General features: G+C 40.8%; 1 protein-coding gene across 2 annotated transcripts; it reads right to left on the reverse strand.

The window, feature by feature from the left end:
• Positions 1-8,474: 8,474 nt before the first annotated feature.
• LOC122565169 (interleukin-27 subunit beta-like) lies at positions 8,475-20,522 on the reverse strand. 2 transcript variants are annotated; one of them, XM_043720871.1, is made up of 7 exons: positions 20,307-20,522; positions 19,485-19,613; positions 18,259-18,495; positions 14,850-14,967; positions 13,327-13,496; positions 12,559-12,722; positions 8,475-8,841 (listed from the first exon to the last, which is right to left on the reverse strand). In XM_043720871.1, exons 2-7 carry the CDS (start codon positions 19,570-19,572, stop codon positions 8,692-8,694), a joined length of 927 nt encoding a protein of 308 aa, XP_043576806.1. In that variant the 5' UTR covers positions 19,573-19,613; positions 20,307-20,522; the 3' UTR covers positions 8,475-8,691. The 2 variants fall into 2 exon arrangements, with proteins under 2 accessions (XP_043576806.1, XP_043576805.1); XM_043720870.1 differs by having other exon boundaries at positions 19,485-19,620.
• Positions 20,523-21,375: the final 853 nt, after the last annotated feature.

Below are 21,375 nucleotides of genomic sequence, written 5' to 3' on the forward strand. Positions count from 1 at the left end.
TCCGTTGTAAATTTAAAGGGGTGTGCCGGGGGGCAGTACAAATTTAAAATCCCATATTCGGGGCAGTACAAATTTAAAATCCCATATTCCTCTCCATTTATAAGGGCTTTAATCAGAATATATTATTCAGATTCGTCTTTTATCTGATTTAGGATTTTGAAAGGGAAATTCTTCCGAATAAGAATAACAACTCCCCTACTTTTTGAGCTAAAAGAAGAAAAAAAGGCCTGATCAAATCCACCCTGTCATAATTTCAAATGTTCTTTATCCAACAGGTGTGTCTCCTGTAGGAGAGCTATATCAACTCTTTCTTTCTTGAGATTTGATAATATTTTCTTCCTTTTGACTGGCGAATTACTCCCCTTGACATTCCAGGTGCACCACTTAACCAACTGATCAACCATAATCGTCCGGGCAAAACCGAGACCCCTCGGGAGAGGAAACCCTACCCAGAACATCCCGAGCATAGAGCATATAAAATTCACAAAAATAAAGGCTCTCTAATACACTCACAACAATATAATAAAAATCTATTTCTAAATAAAAAAAAACGTATTTAAATGGAGATTTTCCTGCACAGTTTCAAGTTGAACCTTTATGCACAACATCGAGGGCCAAAGGGCCTGTACAGTGCTGTACTGTTCTATGTTCTATATGTCCCTGGAGAAAATGATATTGAGATGCAATATGGAACCTCACTGTACCCCTTATATATCAGTAAAACTGAGACAGTGATCCAACTGTTTCTTCAAAAGCTTTTGGCATACATTTAAGGCGAGAGGGGAAAGGTTGAAAAGGGACCTGAGGAGGCAATGTTTTCACACAGAGGGTCATGCATGTGTGGAACAAGCTGCCAGATAAAGTGGTGAAGCTGGTACAATTGTAAAATGAATAGTAAAGGTTTAGAGGGATATGGGCCAAATACTGGCAAATGGGACTACAGCAGGTTGGCATGGATGAGTTAGACTGAAGGGTCTGTTTCCATGCTGTATAATTCTATAACTCGAATCTAAAAGAGTCTTATACAAAAATAGTTCTTTGTGGCAATTTGCTGCATTTCAGTTTCTATCATGTTTTTTTCATTTCAGTGGGAGACATTAGAGTTATTGGTATTGTCACTGAATCCAGAGCCCCATGCTAATGTCCTCAGTAACGTCTAAGGGCTTGTGCCAAACTTAGAAGAGCTGTCTGTCAGACAAGTCAAGCTGCAGCTTGACATACACATTATCATGGAATCATACCTGATAGACAATGCCCCAGACAACACCATCAACATCCCTGGGTATGGCCTGCCCCAGCAGATAGGCAGCATAGTGGTATACAGTTGGGAGGTGTTATACTGGGAATCCTCAACATTGTCTCCAGACCCTATGAAGTCTTATGGCATCAGGTCATACATGAGCAAAGAAATCTACTGATTACCCTAATGAATGTTTCAGTTGAACAGAGCATTGGTGAGCATTGATTGAATACCATTTGGAGTGAGCACTGACAGTAGCAGGGGCATAGAATGTATTTTGGCTGGGGAACTTCAATAGCTATCACCAAGAGTGGCTCAATAGAACGACTTCAAATGAATGGGAAAGGTGAAATTGTCCACTTTGTCAGGAAAATGGAAAAATCATATGATCTAAACAGTGAGAGAATGCAGAGAGATCTGGGTGTCCTTGTGCATGAATCAGGGGAGACACTGTATAGGTGTAGCAAGGTGTAGCAAGTAACCAGTAAAGCTAATAGTATACTATTGTTTATTGTGAGGAGAATTGAATGAAAGCTTGTGAAATTATGTTTCAGTTAAACAGAGCATTGGTGAGATCGAATCTAGAGTAGTGTGGTCACCTTAATTAAGAGAGGGTATAAGTGTGCTAGAAACAGTTCACAGAAGTTTTATCAGACTAATACCTAATGGATGGGTTGTCTTATTAGGAATAGACAGGTTGGGAGTACATTGGAACTTTGAACAGTAAGAGGCAACTTGACTGAAACATGTAAGATCCTGAGTGGTCTTGACAGGGTAGGTATGGAGACTCTGTTCCTTCTTATGGGAGAATATTGATCTAGGGGTCAAAGTTTAAAAATAAGGGACTGAACATTGAAAAGTTGAGATTTCTTTCTCTCAAAAGGTGATGAGTTTTTAAAAGTCTCTTCCTGAAAAGATGGTGTAAGCAGAATCTTGGATAATTGTAAAGCATTTTATACCTTAATATATAATAATATCTTGTAATCCATCTAACAAGATAGACTCTTGTTAACAAAGTGTCTGAAAGGTTATTAGGATTAGGTAGGAATATGGATTTGATCTTACAATCAGATCAGTCATGATCTTATTGAAAGATGGAACAGGCTAAAGGGCTGTATGGCGCAGCAGGTCAGGCAGCATCCAGGGAACAGGAGAATCGACGTTTCGGGCATAAGCCCTTCTTCAGGAATGAGGAAAGTTTGTCCAGCAGGCTAAGATAAAAGGTAGGGAGGAGGGACTTGGGGGAGGGGCGTCGGAAATGTGATAGGTGGAAAGACCCACCGGAAGAAGATTGCAGGTTCGGAAGGCGGTGCTGAATTCGATGGATTTGACTGAGACAGGGTGGGGGGAGGGGAAATGAGGAAACTGGTGAAATCCGAGTTCATCCCTTGTGGTTGGAGGGTTCCTAGGCGGAAGATGAGGCGCTCTTCCTCCAACCGTCGTTTTGTTGTGGTCTGGCGATGGAGGAGTCCAAAGACCTGCATATCCTTGATGGAGTGGGAGGGGGAGTTGAAATGTTGAGCCACAGGGTGGTTGGGTTGGTTGGTCCGGGTGTCCCAGAGATATTCTCTGAAACGCTCCGAAAGTGCAGACCTCACTTTCTCCTCAAAGGGCTGTATGGTCTAGTGCTGCTTCAAATTCATACATTCATATGTTCAGAGGAGCTGAAATCCAGAGGTCATGTGAGTGTTACTGGCCTTGGCATCAAAGTAAATTTGCCCATCTGGTATCAAGGAAGCCTAGCAAAGCTGGAGTCAATTGAAATCAGGGCGAAAACTCTCCACTAGTTGGATCATACCTGGCACATAGAAAGGTAGTTGTCATTGTTGGGGATTAGTCATCTTAGCTCCAGGACATCGCTGCAGCAGTTCCTCAGTGTAGTGTCCTAGGCCCAACCATCTTCAACTGCTTCATCAATGACCTTCCCTCCATCTGAAGGTCTGAAGTGGGGATATTTGCTGATGATTGCACAATGTTCAGCACCATTTGCAATCCTCAGATACTGAAGCAGTCCAGTTTCAAATGCAACAACAGCTAAAAAGCACTCAGTCTTGTGTTGATAAGTGGTAAATAATATTCATGCCATAGAGTGCCAGGAAAGGTCCATCTCCAGAAAGAGAAAAGCCAACCATTGACCTCTCACATTCAGTGTGGCTTTACCATAATGAAGCCAACATTATTAATATCCCAGAAGTTACTACTGAGAAAAGACAGAACTGGACTATCCATTTAAGTACTGTGAGTACAACATAAGGTCAGAGGTCTAACTCATCTGACTCTCCAAAGCCTGTCCACTGACTACAATGCACAAGTCAAGAGAGTGATGGCATCTTCCCCAGTTGCCTGGATAGGTGCAGCTCCAACAACATTGAAGAGCTTGGCACCATCCAGAATAAAGCAGCTACTTGGTTGGCATCTCATCTAACACCTTCAACATTCACTCCCTTCCCCACTGACACTCAATAGCAGCAATGTCTACCATCCACAGTATGCACTAAAGCAACATATCCAGGATACTTGAATAGCACCTTCTACCATCTAGAAGGATAAGGGCAGAAATCGCATGGGAACACTGTCATCTGCAAGCTCTCTTTCAAGCAACTTAGTATCCTGACATGGAAGTACATCACCCTCCCTTCAAAATCACTGAATCAACCTCGTGGATCGCCTTCCCAACATCCCAAGCACTGCAGTGGTCAAGAAGCAGCTCACCATCATCATCTTAAGGGCAATTAGAGGTGGATAATAAATGATGGCCCAGGCAGTGATACCCACATCCCATGAATGTATTTTTAAAAATGAACTCATTCAGCAATGTTAATAAATTTAACAGCATTTTATGATTCAGCAGATGAAAGCATGTGCTAGAATCTGCCAGATGCAGGGCAGGAGATTTATTTAGATTTATTTATTTGTTTTCAAAAAAATGTGTACATTACAAAAGACCTTGGCAGAATTTTAATCACAAACTATATCAAACACAATTAGCATTTCCTTGCTTTCTTGCAATTATTTGCAAAATAATTTGGGAGCAGCATGGTTGCTCAGTGGTTAGCACTGCTGCATCACACCTCCAGAGACCTGGGTTTGACTCCATCCTCAGGTAACTGTATGAAGTTTGCATGTTTTTCCCATGTCTGCGTGGATTTCCTCCAGGTGCTCTGGTTTCATCCCACAGTCCAAAGATGCACAGGTTAGGTAGGTTGACCATGCCAAATTGTCCATAGTGTCCAGGCTGTGCAGGTTATGTGGAGTAGCCACGGGAAATGTGTGATTATAGGGATGGAATGGATCTGGGTGGGATGATCTTTGACGGGTCAGTGTGGACTTGATGGGCCGAATGACTTGCATCGTAGTACACACTTATCCCTCTCCATCACGAGAGTAAAAATCACCGAATTATGGTCACTATCCCCAAAGTGCTCACCTATGATGATCTTTGACGGGTCAGTGTGGACTTGATGGGCCGAATGACTTGCATCCACACTGTTGGGATTCTATGACTTAAACAAAAGGCACTCAAGTGATTGATTCCACTTCAAAGTTGGCCACGTTCTGATTCAATTAACCACTGTTTGATATTACAGGTAACAAGATACTACACCACGGTTACTCATAAATACTGTATAACTTTTAAAGATAATTTTCAGATATTTAAAATTGGATTGCTCATAAGAGCATTACAATGGCTTACAGTGGCTAAAAGTGTTTAACATTTTTTGGCAGAATGTATTTTATGGTGTATTATTCAAATTGTGTAAGTGCTATTCTTAAGTATATCAAGGGTGTTTCTCAGTGCAGAAATCTTTCTTTGAAAGAATGACACTTTGAAACTCTGCTCAGTTGTGGTTGTTTGTAAATTTTTTACATTCAAAAATGTGTAAATAGTTTCAGCACTTCTGAAAACCAACCCAGTTTTGAGTATAATTTTGAAGCAAAGAGTTGACCACAGAGTGTCAAGTGTCCAATTTCGGACAAGCGAAGACCATTCGGTCCCACCAGATTACTCAGTCCTTCAAATGGATCATGGCTGATCTCTAACACTACTCACTCCCCTTGGTCCCATCCACCTCGATAATGTCAACCAACAAATCCACTTTGCAAGCTCCAGTTGACTCGAGCATCCACAACATCATAAAATGGACAAAGTAATGCAGACTTCTACTTTCGCCAAAATTGTGAGAAAAACATACTTCCTTTTTAGAGTCATAGATTGATACCATGTGGAGGCAGACCCTTCGGTCCAACTATTCCATGCTGACCATGTTCCCAAACCAAACTAGTCCCACTAGAATAATACCACTATATAAAGATAGTTCACCTGCTTTGTTACTTGATGTTTACAAAGAACCGTACTGCATACCGTCACCAAATAGATAAATTGATGCGTACACTTAAATGTATATTCATATTTACATTTATACATATACTATATGTCTCCCCCAACTTTAATTTATAATTCTCCCCTTCTCCACCTACTCCACCGCCTGGATTTCACTGCCAGTGGGAAATCGATTCTTCATATTTATTTGAATAAATTTCTTTACAGTTAGACACATCTCAATCAGATCATCCCTCAATTTTCTTACTTCAAGGAAACATAAAATAATATAAAATTAACATAATTTTCAGAGGACATTCACCAAGGAGCCACAGGAAAAGGTACACAATATTAGAGCTCATGGATTTGAGAGGAATATCTTCAGGCAGGTTAAGGATTAGTTAATGGATAGAAAGTTGAGGCGTGTTTAAGGTTGTCAGGTTGTAACTAAAGTAGTGTTATAAAGATCAGTGATTGGACCTCAGCAACTTATCAATGTTATTAGCTTAGGTGAAGGGACTAGGTATAATGTATCCAAGCTTGTGAACAATAAGAAGCTTAGTGGGAAGGTACAGGCTGCCAAGTATTATAGACCAATTATTGAACAAGGCAAGAATGTGAGAGATTGAATAATGTGAAATTAACCAATTTGGTCATATGCATACAGGAGCAAAGTAGTTTTTAATATTTGGGAGACAGAGAGATGTTGATATTCAGAGGGATTCTTACATATGCATCACAGATAGTTAACATACAGGAACAACAAGTAATTAAGAAGGCAAACAGTATGGTTGTACTGTCATACAACACAATGTAAGGTATTCACACGGACTCCATGAGGACTTCACAGCAGTTGCTCCTACTAGTACTTAGATGGGGAGGTTGATGAGGACAAGATGAAGTAACCTTTCCCTCATGTGAGCTTTCTCACTATCTGAAACAGATCCAGTCCATTTCTTTTGGCAAGCACAACCAGCAATGTCATTAAGCCACTCTTGGTGATTGACATTGGAGTCCCCTGCCCACAGTTTACTTTGTCCCTTGTTACCCTTATTGCCTCTTCCATGTTCAACATTAAGTCATACTGATTGATCATCTAAGAGAGGTGGGTTAGGGTTAGGTTTCTTTGCCCATCATTTCTTGTACTACATGGTCATTGTTGAATGACTTCCTCATATCACTGCTTCCAATTTGTATATCATTATTCTGCCATGACCATGGCTGTTTACAATAGATATTAATGCCTTGGAGACAGGAAGCCAATGTATTGTAGGCAAATTTGCAGGTGGCCCAAATTTAGGTGGAAGGGCAATTTGTGAGATGGGTACAAAGAACTTATAGAGAGAAATTGATAGGTTGCGTGAGCAAAACGTATAAGCATGGAATTGCAGTATAATGTGGGAAAACATGAAGTTGTTCATTTTGGAAGGGAGAACAAAAAAAAACAGGATATTGTTTAAATGGAGAGAAACTGCAGAAAGCTGCAACACAAAGGGACTTGTACATGAAACACAGAAAGCGAGCACATTGGAAGAGCAGGTAATGAAGACGTATAATGGAACATTGGCCCTTATTTCAAGGGGGTTGGAGTATAAGGATAGAGAAGTCTTACTGCAACTGTGAGACTACATCTGGAATACTATGAGCAGTTTTGATCCCCTTATCAAAGGAAAGATATTAATTCATTCCAGACAGTTCCGAAAAGGTTTGCTAGGATGATCTGCTCCTGCGTATGGAGAGATTGTCTTATGAGCAAACGCTAAACAGATTGGGACTCTACTCATTGGAGTTTGGAAGTGAAACTGAGAGGTGATCTGGTTGAAACATACAGGATTCTTAAGTGGCTTGCCAGGGTAAATGCTAAGAGGATGTTTCCCCTCATGGAAAAGTCTAGGACCAGAGGGTATAGTCTCAGAATACAGAGCCATCACTTTCAGACTGAGATGAGGAGGAATTTCTTCTCTCAGAGGGTTGTGAGTCTTTGGAACTCCTTGTCACAGAGAGCTGTGGGGCAGAGTCCTTGTGTATATTTAAGGCTAAGATAGATAGATTATTGATCAGTAAGGGAATCAACAGTTATGAGGAAAAGGTAGGAATGTCGGATCATCCATAATCCTATTGAATCATGGAGCAAGCTCGAGGGGCTAAACAGCCTACTCCTGTTCCCATTTCTCATGGTCTTATGGGCACAGCTGGTGAGTTGGTCCTGTAGGTGGAATGAGACATTTCCAGGCATGCTGACTGAAGAGACTGGGATATTGGCTGAAAGATATGTTTTGGCTAGTATGATTTTGTCAGAGTGTCACTTCACTTGTCTGTGGGACAACACCATCAATTTTGGCACAGATTCCCAGATCTTCATGAGGAGGACAATGCAGTGTCAACTGGTCTTTGTATCACTTCTAGCACATAGATCAACGTCTTGGAATCTACTTGATTTAAAGTTACACAACATTGATGTAGTGGATTGATACAGATAAATAGCTTGCTCTGCTACTTCAGAGAGCAGCTAAGAGGCAACCACATTGCCTTAGATCTGGAGTCATGTGTCAACCCCTGATGAAGGGCTTATGCCCGAAGCATCCATTTCCCTGCTCTTCAGATGCTGCCTGACCTGCTGTGCTTTTCCAGCACCACACTCTTGAATCTGCAGTTCTCACTTTCGCCTCGTGTGTAAGTTAGACTGTGAAAGGACCACAGATTTCCTTCGCTGAAGGTTAATAGTGAATCAGACAGGTTTTTAAAATAATCTGGTAATCTCACAGTTGTCATTATTGATGCAAGCTTTTTATTCCAGATTTACTCACTTACTAAATTTAAATTTTCCAGCATCTATGCTTTGAATTTATGCTTCCAAGTATTAGTCTAAACCTCTGGTCACTGATCCAGTAACATAACCACTGAACAATTGCATCAAAAATAACAGATTATATATTTTACACAATTTAGGAAAAGATTTGCCATGAAAAAATGCATCATAAAAAGCATGAGGGCTATGTGCAGTGTTTAATTCTATTTCAGTGAGGTGTTTTATCTCTTGTTCTGCTCTTTTGATGGAAGTTCATGAGAATTATCACGTTTGTTGTCAATTTTAACTTCAGAGGCATCAGTGCACAGACAGTTTCATCCCTCAGTTTGACCACAGGCGTGCAGAAACAGTCGGACTCCAATCGCTGAACATGCCATTGTCAACAAAATCCTTTGCTGCAACTTTTACAAAGTATACAGCTCTGGATCGCAGGCCACTCAGGATATAGCTGGTTTGATCATTGATCTCGATCTGTGGGTTGGAAAAGAATGGAGGAGCCAAGTCATCAAAGACTAAAGGCAACATAACAACTGAGGATAATGGCCCAGATATTCGAATGGCCAGGTAGTCATTGGAGCACACCATACTTTGGGATCCTGTAGAATGGGAGATACCCAGGAAAATGAAGTTTCTGGAGGACCATTCCCCTGCATCTGTAAACCTCCAAAAACAAAACCCTTAATTTCAGACAATTAACCTGAACAGCAGCACAACCTACTGAATTCTCCGAAGTTGAAGTTGATTTTTCAGAAGGTCCACTCCTGTTAAGTTAATACTTTTTACCCAGAAATGGTTACAGAATTCAAAACTTGGGTTAATTCCTTGACACCTATTACGCTGACGTCAAATTACACCTGCCCCAACCCTTTACACTGCCAGGCTCCTGATAACCACTCGTCCTCCATAGTGACCAACCCAAAACAAATTCCTCCAGCCCCTCCAGCTTCCATCACCTTCCCCCCATCCCCCGCACACACACACACACACACACAATCATCATTCCAGATCTTACACTTCTTTTGCTCACCTGGCCTGGATGCTGAGGAAGTGACACCCCCGCAAACCTCCACCCATGACGCTCCATCAGCCCACCCACCACTCCCCTCCCCCAACCTATCACGCTACTGGCACACTACCAACCCAACCTACATTAAGCATTCCATTATTCACCTGGCACCCAACCCACCTGACATCTTTTTTTCTGGCATCCTTGCAACTTACATACCTGGTATACTATTTTCCTGGCACCCTATCCATCTGGCACCCTGACACTTGGCACCATTGCACCTTACACCCTAGCACACTGCATTGCTGGCATCCTATCCTTCTGGCACCCTAACAACTTAACCAATTGGCACTCTGACTCCATGTTTAGTTTTACAAATCTACTCCTTCACTGCAGCTCCCTAAGTGTCTGGCTGTGTTGCTGGATATTCAAATCTCAGAAAATGGCCCATTGACTGCAGAGAAAGACGTTTAGTTTGACTTCCCTTACCCAACTATTTTGTACTACTGCTCATTTCAACTACACTCTGCACTTCCAAAGGAGCCAGAATCAGAATTCCTGGCTAGAAACATGGAGCTCATTAATAATTTGGAAAATGAGTGTGGAATGGCAATCCAACTATAATTGTCACTCCTTGGATTATCCAGGTCAAGTTAATGGATAACAGATAACACCAAGGCACTCAGATCACATTGCAGCTTCACAACACAGATCAATTTCTGAATTCTGATATGGAGATAGAGTGGACAGTCAGAACCAAACACATTTCCAATTTAATAATTCCCAAACTGGCTGCAGGTTTTTCACTGGGTTTTGATGAATTCATTTGGGAGGGCAGTAGCGAATTGGATAAGTAGATTTGGTGCAGTTTATTTCTTAGTCTATGTCTTTGAGCTACTGATACCTCTGAGTAAAAGCACATACTCCCAACAAAATGTCTAATTCAACCTGTTGTCTGACAGAGATCACTCAGTAAGAGGCTATGACCAATGCAAATTGCTTGGAACAGTCTTTTTCCTAACTTTAAAGAAACTCTGATGGAAACAAATTTCATTCACATTTGCAATAATATCTTTACAAACAGGAGGATGGTATGAGTCCGGTTGTGTTACAGCACTCTGATACAGGAATGAAGAGAATAATATTTTCAATTGGTGAGGGAAAAACAGCATTTGTGTATTGCCAATGTTATCTTTGGCACATAGTCTATCCATGACAAAACAGTCCCTATTAACATGCAGTTCCTTGGATAACACAAAGTTATCTAGTCTGTACTACCTCGTAGGTAGAACTTATTCTTAAATGTAGGGGTTTCACTTGAAAGCACGAACAGGTAGATCATGGACTGGAGCAAATGTTTATTGGCCAAATAACTCATTCTTCAAACTGTTATTTCTTAACTATGATAAAAGTTCTTTGGTGGGCATATGCCCGAAACGTCGATTCTCCTGTTCCTTGGATGCTGCCTGACCTGCTGTGCTTTTCCAGCAACACATTTTTCAGCTCTGATCTCCAGCATCTGCAGTCCTCATTTCCTCCTAGCCAATAGTATATGTTGGCTCTTGGCAACTTCGCACGTGCTCGACTTTCCCACTGGCTTTGGGATCCCAATATCAGGACCAAATGGAGTTCTGCATTTGCTGATCGCAAGACCTGTAGGTCAATCATCTGGGAGTTTGCTTCCTAATTGGTTGATGGGACTACACATCTACCATTGTGCAGACCAATTGCAAAGCACAAGACAAAAGCAAGCTACAGACCTCTGACTCTAGATTGGGATTGATAACGAAGAGACCTAATTGATATTAATTATGACTGAAGAGGCACTATAAGCCTCCATGAATTCATAAAGCGAGGACAAGATTTTAACCAGAGACATAGTTACTTGCTCATTGATCTAACTGGGGTGGAAATGTGTTGCTGGAAAAGCGCAGCAGGTCAGGCAGCATCTAGGGAACAGGAGAGTCGACGTTTCGGGCATTAGCCCTTCTTACAAGGATGCCTTCCTTGAAGAAGCTCTCTTTCTCCCTCTTTCTCCTCAAAGATTTCAACCTACTGCGAATCCTCTTACAAGGATGCCTTCCTTGAAGAAGCTCTCTTTCTCCCCCTTTCTCCTCAAAGATTTCAACCTACTGCGAATCCTCTTACAAGGATGCCTTTCTTGAAGAAGCTCTCTTTCTCCCTCTTTCTCCTCATTGATCTAACTGACTCATCCATGGATGTTATATGACCAAAACACCTCTGATCTTCGAAGAGCTTTAATTGCACATTTCCAAGCCCTTACCTCCATTTACTTTTAACATCCAAGCAAGTTTGCAACAATACCTTCAACAGGAAGAAGGATTCAGGCTTGATAGCTAAGCTTGGCTCAGGCTTAATCTTTTCCAAAGCCTGATTTTCAGGAGGTTCCTTGTATTTCTTTTAAATAGTCAGTTCAGGTATGGTCTGACATGTTTCTGTTGAAGGTGGGATTTGAACCATGGACAAATCTGCTACAGAGATGGAGGCATTCCCACGTTGCCACAATATTTTCTGCATAGCAGACTGAGTCCCTATTCAATGACACCAATTTGCTTCATCACCTCCAACCTTAAAGGAATTCTGACACTCCAGCTACACTAGCGTGGGCAAGTCTGAAGGTTCACTCCCTCAAATGTTTTCTTAACTGTTATGTGTACAAAAGTCGACAGAGTAGTTTTAATATTCTTCATTGCAAAACACTTTTATTTCTTGTTTCTCTCATTTGTGTCTGGAGTTGCAAAGACACCACAAGTTTGAATGCGAATAATTAATACTCATGATTGGTTGCCATCAGTCATTTCACAAATGAAGGTGTTTAGGAAACTGAGTAGAGCTTTTTTTTTTAAATTAAAACACTCTGCTTATGGACATAAGGGGAAGATGATAGAAGTATTCATGTTTATAAGAGTCTATCAGTGATCATTTCATATTTCAGATCACTCATTTGGAATTCCTCATAACTGAAATATCTCATTGTCTTGTCCTTGTATCATTTTAATCACTCCATTAGGACACTCCTTAGTCTTCTCTTATAGAGTCATAGAGATGTACAGCATGGAAACAGACCCTCAACCTATACAAACTTTCCTGATCACGAGAAACTTTCAGTTCTGGTGTAATGATTTATCCCTTCAACCAATAACCAGAGAAGTTGTCCTTACCATCTGATATCTGGTTGATCCCTTGGGCCAGTACATTATTCTGTACTTCAACAAAAACAGATTGGGATCAGGCCACGTGACAGGCGGCTTCCATTGCAACAATAGTTTCTTTGGTTGGTTGGGTATTGGAGAAATGTTGACTTCTGTCGGTGGATCTGGCTTGACTGTGGTTAAAAGAGACAATTAGAATCCCACTCCAAAACCATACATTTCGAATTCATGAGGAACGATACTTTAATGAATTTTCTCTGACTCGGTTAGATTAGATTAGCTTACTTACAGTGTGGAAACAGGCCCTTCGGCCCAACAAGTCCACACCGACCCTCTGAAGAGCAACCCAGACCCATTCCCCTACATCTAACACTTCGGGCAATTTAGCATGGCCAATTCACCTAACCTGCACATTTTTGGACTGTGGGAGGAAACCGGAGCACCCAGAGAAAACCCACACAGACACGGTGAGAATGTGCAAACTCCACACAGACAGTTGCCTGAGGCGGGAAATGAATCGAGGTCTCTGGCACTGTGAGGCAGCAGTGCTAACCACTGTGCCACCGTGTCGCCCTTATCTGTTAGCTCAACACATTGGGTTACAAATAACAACTCATTTACTTAACATGCAAAGTATTGATTATCAGGGTTACGCAGCTCATTTCCAGACATAGACCAAAGGTTGCGAGATAGGTCATAGGTTGTGGTATAACTGAAGACATAGATCGAGACAAATACACATGTCTGACTCTGAAAAAGGCAAATCATCTCACTTACTTATCTTCTCCACAATAAATTGTGTAATAGTCGATCTGGATCCTAGAGGGTTCGTTGCTGTCACCTTCACTGTGTAGGAAGTCTTTGAGAAGAGTTGGATGCCTTCGATTGTGCAGGTGCCTTGCAATTCCTCTGCAGTTGAACACTGCTTGACATCTTCAACTCCATATCTTTAAAATACAGAAACATTATTGTTTGTGTGAGAATTTCTCATAAAATCCTTGACAGATAAAATTGCTTTATTGCTGTTTTCTTGGTTCTGCATTCCACAATCACTTGAACTCTATCAGTCAGTAGGAGTCATCTTTCTGAAACGCAAAGGTTGTGAGTTCACAACTCATTCCAGGATTTTGAGCGTGTCACGATCAATGGCACGATGAAATGTTCTGATAAAATAATGGATCCTGGTGAAGCAAGAGAGAAGGGACCCATCCAGTGTTTATCTGAAATCAGGATTTCTTCCTGTATCCCAACTGTAACCCTAACCTCAACCCTAATCCTAATCCTAACTCACTTCAATATCTAGTCCAATGCTGTCACCTCTGCTTCACATCTTATTCCAAACACTTAGCAGTCTTTTAGTAAAATATTCTTTCTGAAAACTGTTCTTATTTACTTTCATCTAAGTATCTGTCCTCTATGTAGTTTACATCAAATATTCAGCATTCATTTCCTTAGACAATATATTATTATACCATATTATATACTCAGTGCATCCTTTCCTCCAAACACACTTCATTGATTTACTGCCTGAAAGACAACCCTTGGTGACTCTTTTGACTGAGAAAGGGGCAGGCTTGGGGTCTGACTAAGCTGGAATGGGAATTGAATCCTGTTCTCTTGATGTTAAGCTAATTTGTGTGTTAGCATGAGGGACTGTGCTTCTCAACCTCTCCCCTCTCCTGAGTCATGGTGACCCTGAGGTTAAGCCACCACCACTTGTCTCTCTCTCTCTCTCTAATGAGAGAACAGCCCTATGGTCTGGTAAGACTATGGCGATTTGACCTTTACCTTTACCTTTACTTTTATGCTAATTCATGTGTTTACGTCTTCAGCAACCAAGCTGACTAGCCTCTTCCTCCCATCACTGACTTACTTTCCAGATGTAAAGTTTGGTCATTCCTCATAGTTGGCGCTCTGCACATTTGAGAGTGCTCATGTTATTCTTCACTGTATCTACACCTTTCCTATGGCTTTGTGGGATGATTAATGGAGTCGACCACAGTTCTCTGAGTCTGTTCTGACTGTGCTATTGGGTAGTCCCATATAACATCTTAGTTTAAATGTCTGATTGGCTTTATTTTAACTCGAGGCCAAACATTTATTCTTCCTCTTCTCCTTTGAGATTTCCAACCCTTACCCCTACAAAAAAGACATGATCTCCCTGTGACAAAGTGTCCACGCTCCCAAAGCTTCTGTGCTCCTCCTGAATCTCTCTCCCCTGGATTAGTGACAAAACAGATTTAATGTTCCCACAATATTAACTCCCCTTCCAGAGGAAACAGACACTGGGATTCTCATACCTGTATGAGGCATTGATCCGTGTGGGAAGGTAGGTTTGGTTTTCCAGTTTCCACAAGCAGACCACATTCAGAGGATATCTCACTGACTGACAGGTGACCTGAGGCTTTCCGGGTGGATCTGCAATTCGGAAATGATAATGAGAAATTGCATCACTAAAAATATGGAGTAGCAGTGACTTCAGTTTCTCTTCCCTGAATTTATTAAATCACAAATGGTAACATGGAAGCAGTGGGGAGGAGAAAGGGGTGAAGTGTGGAGGGGAAAGGAGGTTATTTTCAACAAACTCTCCAGAGAGGAAGGCCACAGGAATAGGCAACAGTAATTGCTGTCTGAAGGGATAAATTTCTCCAACATGTAAAACCAGTGTTGGACTGAATGCCATCAGTTCCTGCACAGACAGTGAAAGTCACTACAGTCTCGGGGGATAATTGGCTGCTCTTTCATTAGAGAGATGGATGGCTGGTGGGGAGTTTATGCAAGGGCTATCACACCTCAGCTAAGGTTGAGAAGATAGTCTTTACGGGAATTAAACACCCCACTCTGCATGGCAAATCAGTGACCCAGCCAGTGGTACTAAGCTAGCCACACAAGTTAGTTGAGGATGGTCCTCATTAATGTGTATTACCATAACTAAACATCTGATTATTCAGACAAGAGATGTTGTATCAGTATAACATACTTCCAGACTGCCAGATAAAGAATGAAGCTCCCTGTGCAACTAACAAAGTCATAACTTCTTGATTCTAATTAAGCAATGCAAATATATTCATATCACACAGTTATTAAGATTGACAGTCTATTGTCCACATGCATTGAATGACAGGTCATTAGTTTTTACATGCCTCAATTATCCATATTAGGTAACTCACTCAGTCACTGACTAGCCTGTAGAATCAAAGCTGGGAATGCAGGTGAAATCACATTGTGTGGTGTGGTGCTATTCTTAAAAATAAAGATGTTATGCTTTGGTTACACAGGGCATTGACAAAACCACATATTGAATAATGGCCAAAACAAAGTGGATGTGGAAAGTTTGATTCCTCTTGTGGGTCATTTTAGGTAATGACATGGCTGTGATGTTAAGGTGATGGGCTACAGCTTGATTCTGTTGTGAATGCTTGTACTCGAACCAGCTATTATTTGGTGGTGAGTTAGCAGCCTAATAGTATTGTCATTAGGCTAGTGATCCATCAGCCCAGGCTTATTGCTCTGGTGATATGGGTTCAAATCCCACCATGACAGACAATGAACTTTACATTTAATCACAGATAGTTCTTCTATCACGTGATGGTTGCTTTCTTGTGCAAACCGGTGTTAAAGAAAAATCGCGCTTTTGAAACAGTGCTTAAAGAGTTGGTGATCATGATGTGGAGATGCCAGTATTGGATTGGGGTGGACAAAGTTAAAAATCACACAACACCAGATTATAGTCCAACAGGTTTATTTGGAAGCACTAGCTTTTGCAGGGATGCTCCTTCATCGGGTAGCTGTGGAGCAGGATCATAAGACACAGAATTTATAGCAAAATATCATAGTGTCATGCATGTGACTGATATGATTTATTGAACAAACCTAGATTGAATGCAGGCAGTCAATCCATGTAACATTTTATACATTGCTACTTTGAAAATAGAAGGGTCTGACTCAAGATTGGGATACAGACAGACTCTAACCTCACACCTTTAATGTAATGTTTGAGCTGAGATGTCACCATTTTTTATAAAACCTTAAGCTATCTTGAGAATGTGACTTGAACGAAGTTCTGGGATTTACACCTTAATGAACAGAAATCTGCAACTCATTCTAAAAGCTGAAAGACTTAACAACAATCTAGGTTTGTTCAATATATCATATCAGTTGCATGCATGACATGTTATCTTTTACTATAAATTCTGGGTCTTATGATCCTGCTCTACAGCTACCTAATGAGGGAGCAGTGGTCTGAAAGCCAGTACTTCCAAATAAACCTATTGGACTATAACCCAGTGTTGTGTGATTTTTAACAGTATTGGTGATGTAATTGTGTTTTAAAAGTTTGCACTTTAGAAACAGTGCCCCAATTCGTCAATCACGTTATAATGAATTCATGTTAACAAAACTCGTGTCATAGCAGAATGATCTGTAAAAATGAAATCTGGAATTAAAATATTTATTTAATGTTAACGAAGTAACGACTGCCAATTGTCATTTAAAAGATCTGGTTCACTAATACCCCTCAGGAAAGAAATCTACTATCCTTACCTGGTCTGGTCTATGTATGACTCCAGACCCAAAACAATGTGGTTGATTCTTATCTGCCCTTTGAACAATTAGGGATGAGGAATAAATGCTAGCTTGGCAGTGCCAACATTTCACAAATGAAAAAAGGTTTAAGAGCAGGCTTTAGTGTTTCAACATTTGGGTGACAAATGTTTCCATTGCTTCAAAAGTAATCTATTCCATTCTAGCAGCTTTGTTGGCATAGCTGGCACTGGAATCCTATTATGAATGCTTGGCTGTGTTCCAATCCCTTTAACTGGTATCAGTTCAACAAAGGTTGTTGATACGGCTGTGTGATGGAATTTCATGCCTTAGTTATAAATTTTGTGAGTGTACCTTGGGAAAGTGTATAAAACATGAGGGCGTAAATTGGGGTGGGTTTAAATCATGCACTTGTAAACTGGGCTGCTGAAAATTGAGCAGTTACAAATTGTGAGTATGTCAAATAGGTTGCTGTAAATTTGGCTGGTATAATGTGTGAGTATGTAAGTTGTGGATGTAAATTGGACAAATGCAAAGCATGAGTGAGAAAATTTGGCTTGTGAGAATCAGGTAGGTGTAAACTGTGAGTGTATAAGCTGAGGAAGATGTAAGTTCAGTCGGTACAATTCTGATGGATGTAAATGAGATGGGTGCAAATCAAGGACCCAATCGTAGAATCCCTACAGTGTGGAAGCAGGCCATTTGGTCCATCAAGACCACACTGACTATCCAAAGAGCATCCCACCCAGACCCACTGCCCTACCCTATCCCTGTAACCTTGCATTTCCCATGGCTAATCCACCTAGCCTGCACATCCCTGGACACTTTGGTCAATTTCCCATGGCCAATCCACCTAACTTGCACATCTTTGGACTGTGGAAGAAAACCAGAGCACCTAGAGAAAACCCATACAGATGCAGGGAATATATGCAAACTCCAAACTGACAGTCACCTGAGGTGGGAATTGAACCCGGTTCCCGTGAGGCAGGAGTGCTAACTGCCGAGCCACTATGACACCCTTGTGTGGATGGTGTTTCCTGGAGGTGGTGAAAGTGACCATTAAACCTCAGTGTGTGTGGATTTGCTGAGATTTCCACAATCTGAGAAACTCTGTCAAGGAATAACATTGAATGACAAAAAGCTTCATGAAACTAGCTTTAAACTTACATCCTAACATCAATGAGATTGTTCTGTAAATTTTGCCTGACTCTGGATTGTGACATCTGTATTGCCCTTCTTGCGACACATTGATGTTGAAGAGAATGAGTTTTGTTCTTGTTAGTTCCACATTTCTGGTCTGAATGATTTTTGAATCATTCAGCTTCCATTCAACTGCTCCATTATCTGTGTTGTCACAGGTGAGTGTGACACTTCCTCCGATCTGACCATACTGTTTGGCAACATCTGAAATACAAGCACAAATACTGAAGGTTTAGCAGAACTGAGTCATTTATGCCATTTTACTGTGAAATGTTAACTCGGTCTCTCCTGCTTTTTACATGGTACACTACTGGACCAAATCCCAATCATTCCACTGGAGTGAGTTAGATGACAGCATCTTGGCAACACTGTAAATATCCTCAGTATGCCTAAGTATTCACAATCCCATATTACACAGTAGACAGTTCCCACTCATGATCGCTACCCTTTTGGAACATAGCAAGTGTGGTGACATCAGATTAGGGAAGATTAAGGACATGCTGTGAGGCATTCCACAGTCAAATACCTATGTTCAATATCTACACTTAGACCTGGAAACTGAAATAGCTTAACAGCTGTCAGTTCCTTGGAGGAGAGATGAGTGAAAAAAATGGAACTTATTGTCCTAGTCTCGTTCATATTTCTTAATCTTTTAAATTATTGCCTTTAATAATTTGCAGAATTCTTGTTCTGAATGTCAAAACTTTGTCTCCATGCCACCTCGTCTCTCTGAAGATGCCTTTTAAGGAGATAGAATAGAAATTAAACAGATTGTGCAAATTGGATGTTTAACTTCATTTAGCAAGCTCTACATTGATCCTTCTCAATTCCCTTATTAGGCAATGCTTGTGGGTTATAATAAAGCCAATAAGCAGCTGGCAACAGCTTCTGTAATGCCCTGATGGAGTATTGTGGAGTAATGGTAATGTGTCTTGCTCCAGCTCAGAAAGCTGCTTATTTCAATCAGATCCAGCTCACAATGTTTGAATAGGGGCTGTTGTAGTGCAGCGGTAGAATCCTTATATTTGAGCTAGAGAGCCTGAGTTCAGATCTTGTCTACTCCAGAGATATGTCATAACATATTCAGATGGTTTAAAAATAATCTAAAAGTGTTGCATATTCTTCAATGTGGTAATTTTATTTTAAAAAACAACTGGTTAGATCCTTATAGCAGTTATAAAGGTACAACTCACCATCCCCAATGGCTTGCCCCACTGTTGTGTCAATGATATGAAGCAGCACTATTACAGCACAGAGAATTATAGTCAGCTTCAGGTACATCTTGAATCAGGTATGTCTCCAAATTGATGAATCTTAGACACCTATGAACTGTAAAGCAACTATTAGACACGAGGGACATGGATTTATATCAAAGAGAATATATTGCAAGGGACACATTTAACTGAAGTGTTGAGCTGCTTTCAGAAATAAAGATGGGTAACCATCTGAGCCCCAAGAGTTGTAGAGTGGATGGACTGTGTGGAACAGAGGAACTGGTTGAAAGGATCCAATGGAAATTCAGTTTAATGTTATTAGTCAATGTCTATTACACACCCAAATCATAGCAATGTTACAAATGCAGATGATCCATTACTCATTCAAATCAGATTGTAAAAATTAAATAGAATTCCATGAAAGAAATGCAGGGGTCTTCAGCTCAACTACTCTGTGTGAATATTTACATTCCACAGGAAACTGTGCAGAGAATCTGATACATATTCAGATCGCAGTGTTTCAGTTGGCATTTATTATACATCCAAAGTTTAATTCAAACTGACCAATACTTTCCAAAAGGTGATGGCCATTCACACTATCAAGGGGAGGGAGGAAATAATAGCCTTCAAGTGTGGTCATTGAGCGTGAAGCAGAATAGTTTCTAATTGTTTTTAATGAATAACTGATGGGGCACCCTGTTTTGTTCATACAGTAACACACAGAGGATATCATAAACGTTTGACTAAGTCCAACTCTTTAAAGCTACATAACAAATGCATTGCAAAAGTCCAAGTACTTACCCCTTCAGAAAGGATTTTGGAATAAGAGAACTTTGCCCCGATATGCTTTGGAGAAGTATTCAAAATAAACTGCAGAAAGTGCTTTTCTCGGACTATGCTTCAGGAAGCCAATTTTTCTCAGAAAAACTGTCACATTTCTGAATGAGAACAACAGATTCACAATACACAATTCATCCTGATATGGAAACTGCTGGTGGCTTGCGTGAGGTTATCCTCAGAGTTTGTATAAACAGCCACAAATTGTTTCCTTGTGGAGTGAAGCCCTGTTTTCCCTCTGTATGCTGAGGAAATGCTGTCAATAACAAACCATTTTGTAATTCAGTCCTGCATCTTAAAGAGATGAGCTTTTAGATCAGCCAGAATGATTTTGGTGAATGACACAAAGACATTGAAATGAAACATCCAGTCAGTCAACTGTTGAATGCAGATCACATCACCTCCCTGTCTATAATCACAAAAGTTAAAAATATAGAACATAGAACATAGAACATAGAACAATACAGCACAGAACAGGCCCTTCGGGCCACGATGTTGTGCCGAACATTTGTCCTAGCTTAAGCACCCATCCATGTACCTATCCAATTGCCGCTTAAAGGTCACCAAAGATTCTGACTCTACCACTACCACAGGCAGCGCATTCCATGCCCCCACCACTCATTATTGGCCAGTTAACCTTCATATCTCATTTTTCCTCTGCGTATTTCCTTCTTAGTAATCCTCTGTTGCTCTTTAAAAGCTTCCCAGTCCTCAGTTTTCCTAATTATCTTTGCTATGTTCTCCCTTTTCTCTTTTAACTTTATATGTTTCTTAACTTCCCTCGTCAGCCACGGCCGCCCATGCCTCCTCCTGGGATCTTTCTTCCTTTTAGGAATGAACTGATCCTGCAACTTCTGCATTATACACAGAAATATCCGCCATTGTTCCTCCACGGTCATCCCTGCTAAGGTATTGCACAATTGAACTTTGGCCAGCTCCTCCCTCATAGCTCCATAATTCCCTTTATTCAACAGAAATGCTGTCACTTCCGACTGTACCCTCTCCCTCTCAAATTGCAGATAGAAGCTTATTG

The sequence above is a fragment of the Chiloscyllium plagiosum genome, chromosome 31 (genome assembly GCF_004010195.1).
Source record: "Chiloscyllium plagiosum isolate BGI_BamShark_2017 chromosome 31, ASM401019v2, whole genome shotgun sequence".
In the NCBI taxonomy this organism is placed as follows: Eukaryota; Metazoa; Chordata; class Chondrichthyes; order Orectolobiformes; family Hemiscylliidae; genus Chiloscyllium; species Chiloscyllium plagiosum.

Bases quoted from the DNA above. Each gene is read 5' to 3' on its own strand.
- LOC122565169 (XM_043720871.1), bottom strand. From the start codon at position 19,572: ATGTACCTGAAGCTGACTATAATTCTCTGTGCTGTAATAGTGCTGCTT. The intron at 18,496-19,484 runs GTGAGTTGTACC...CTTGTATTTCAG, and splicing joins GGGGCAAGCCATTGGGGATG to ATGTTGCCAAACAGTATGGT. The intron at 12,723-13,326 runs GTAAGTGAGATG...TTTTAACCACAG, and splicing joins ATTTATTGTGGAGAAGATAA to TCAAGCCAGATCCACCGACA.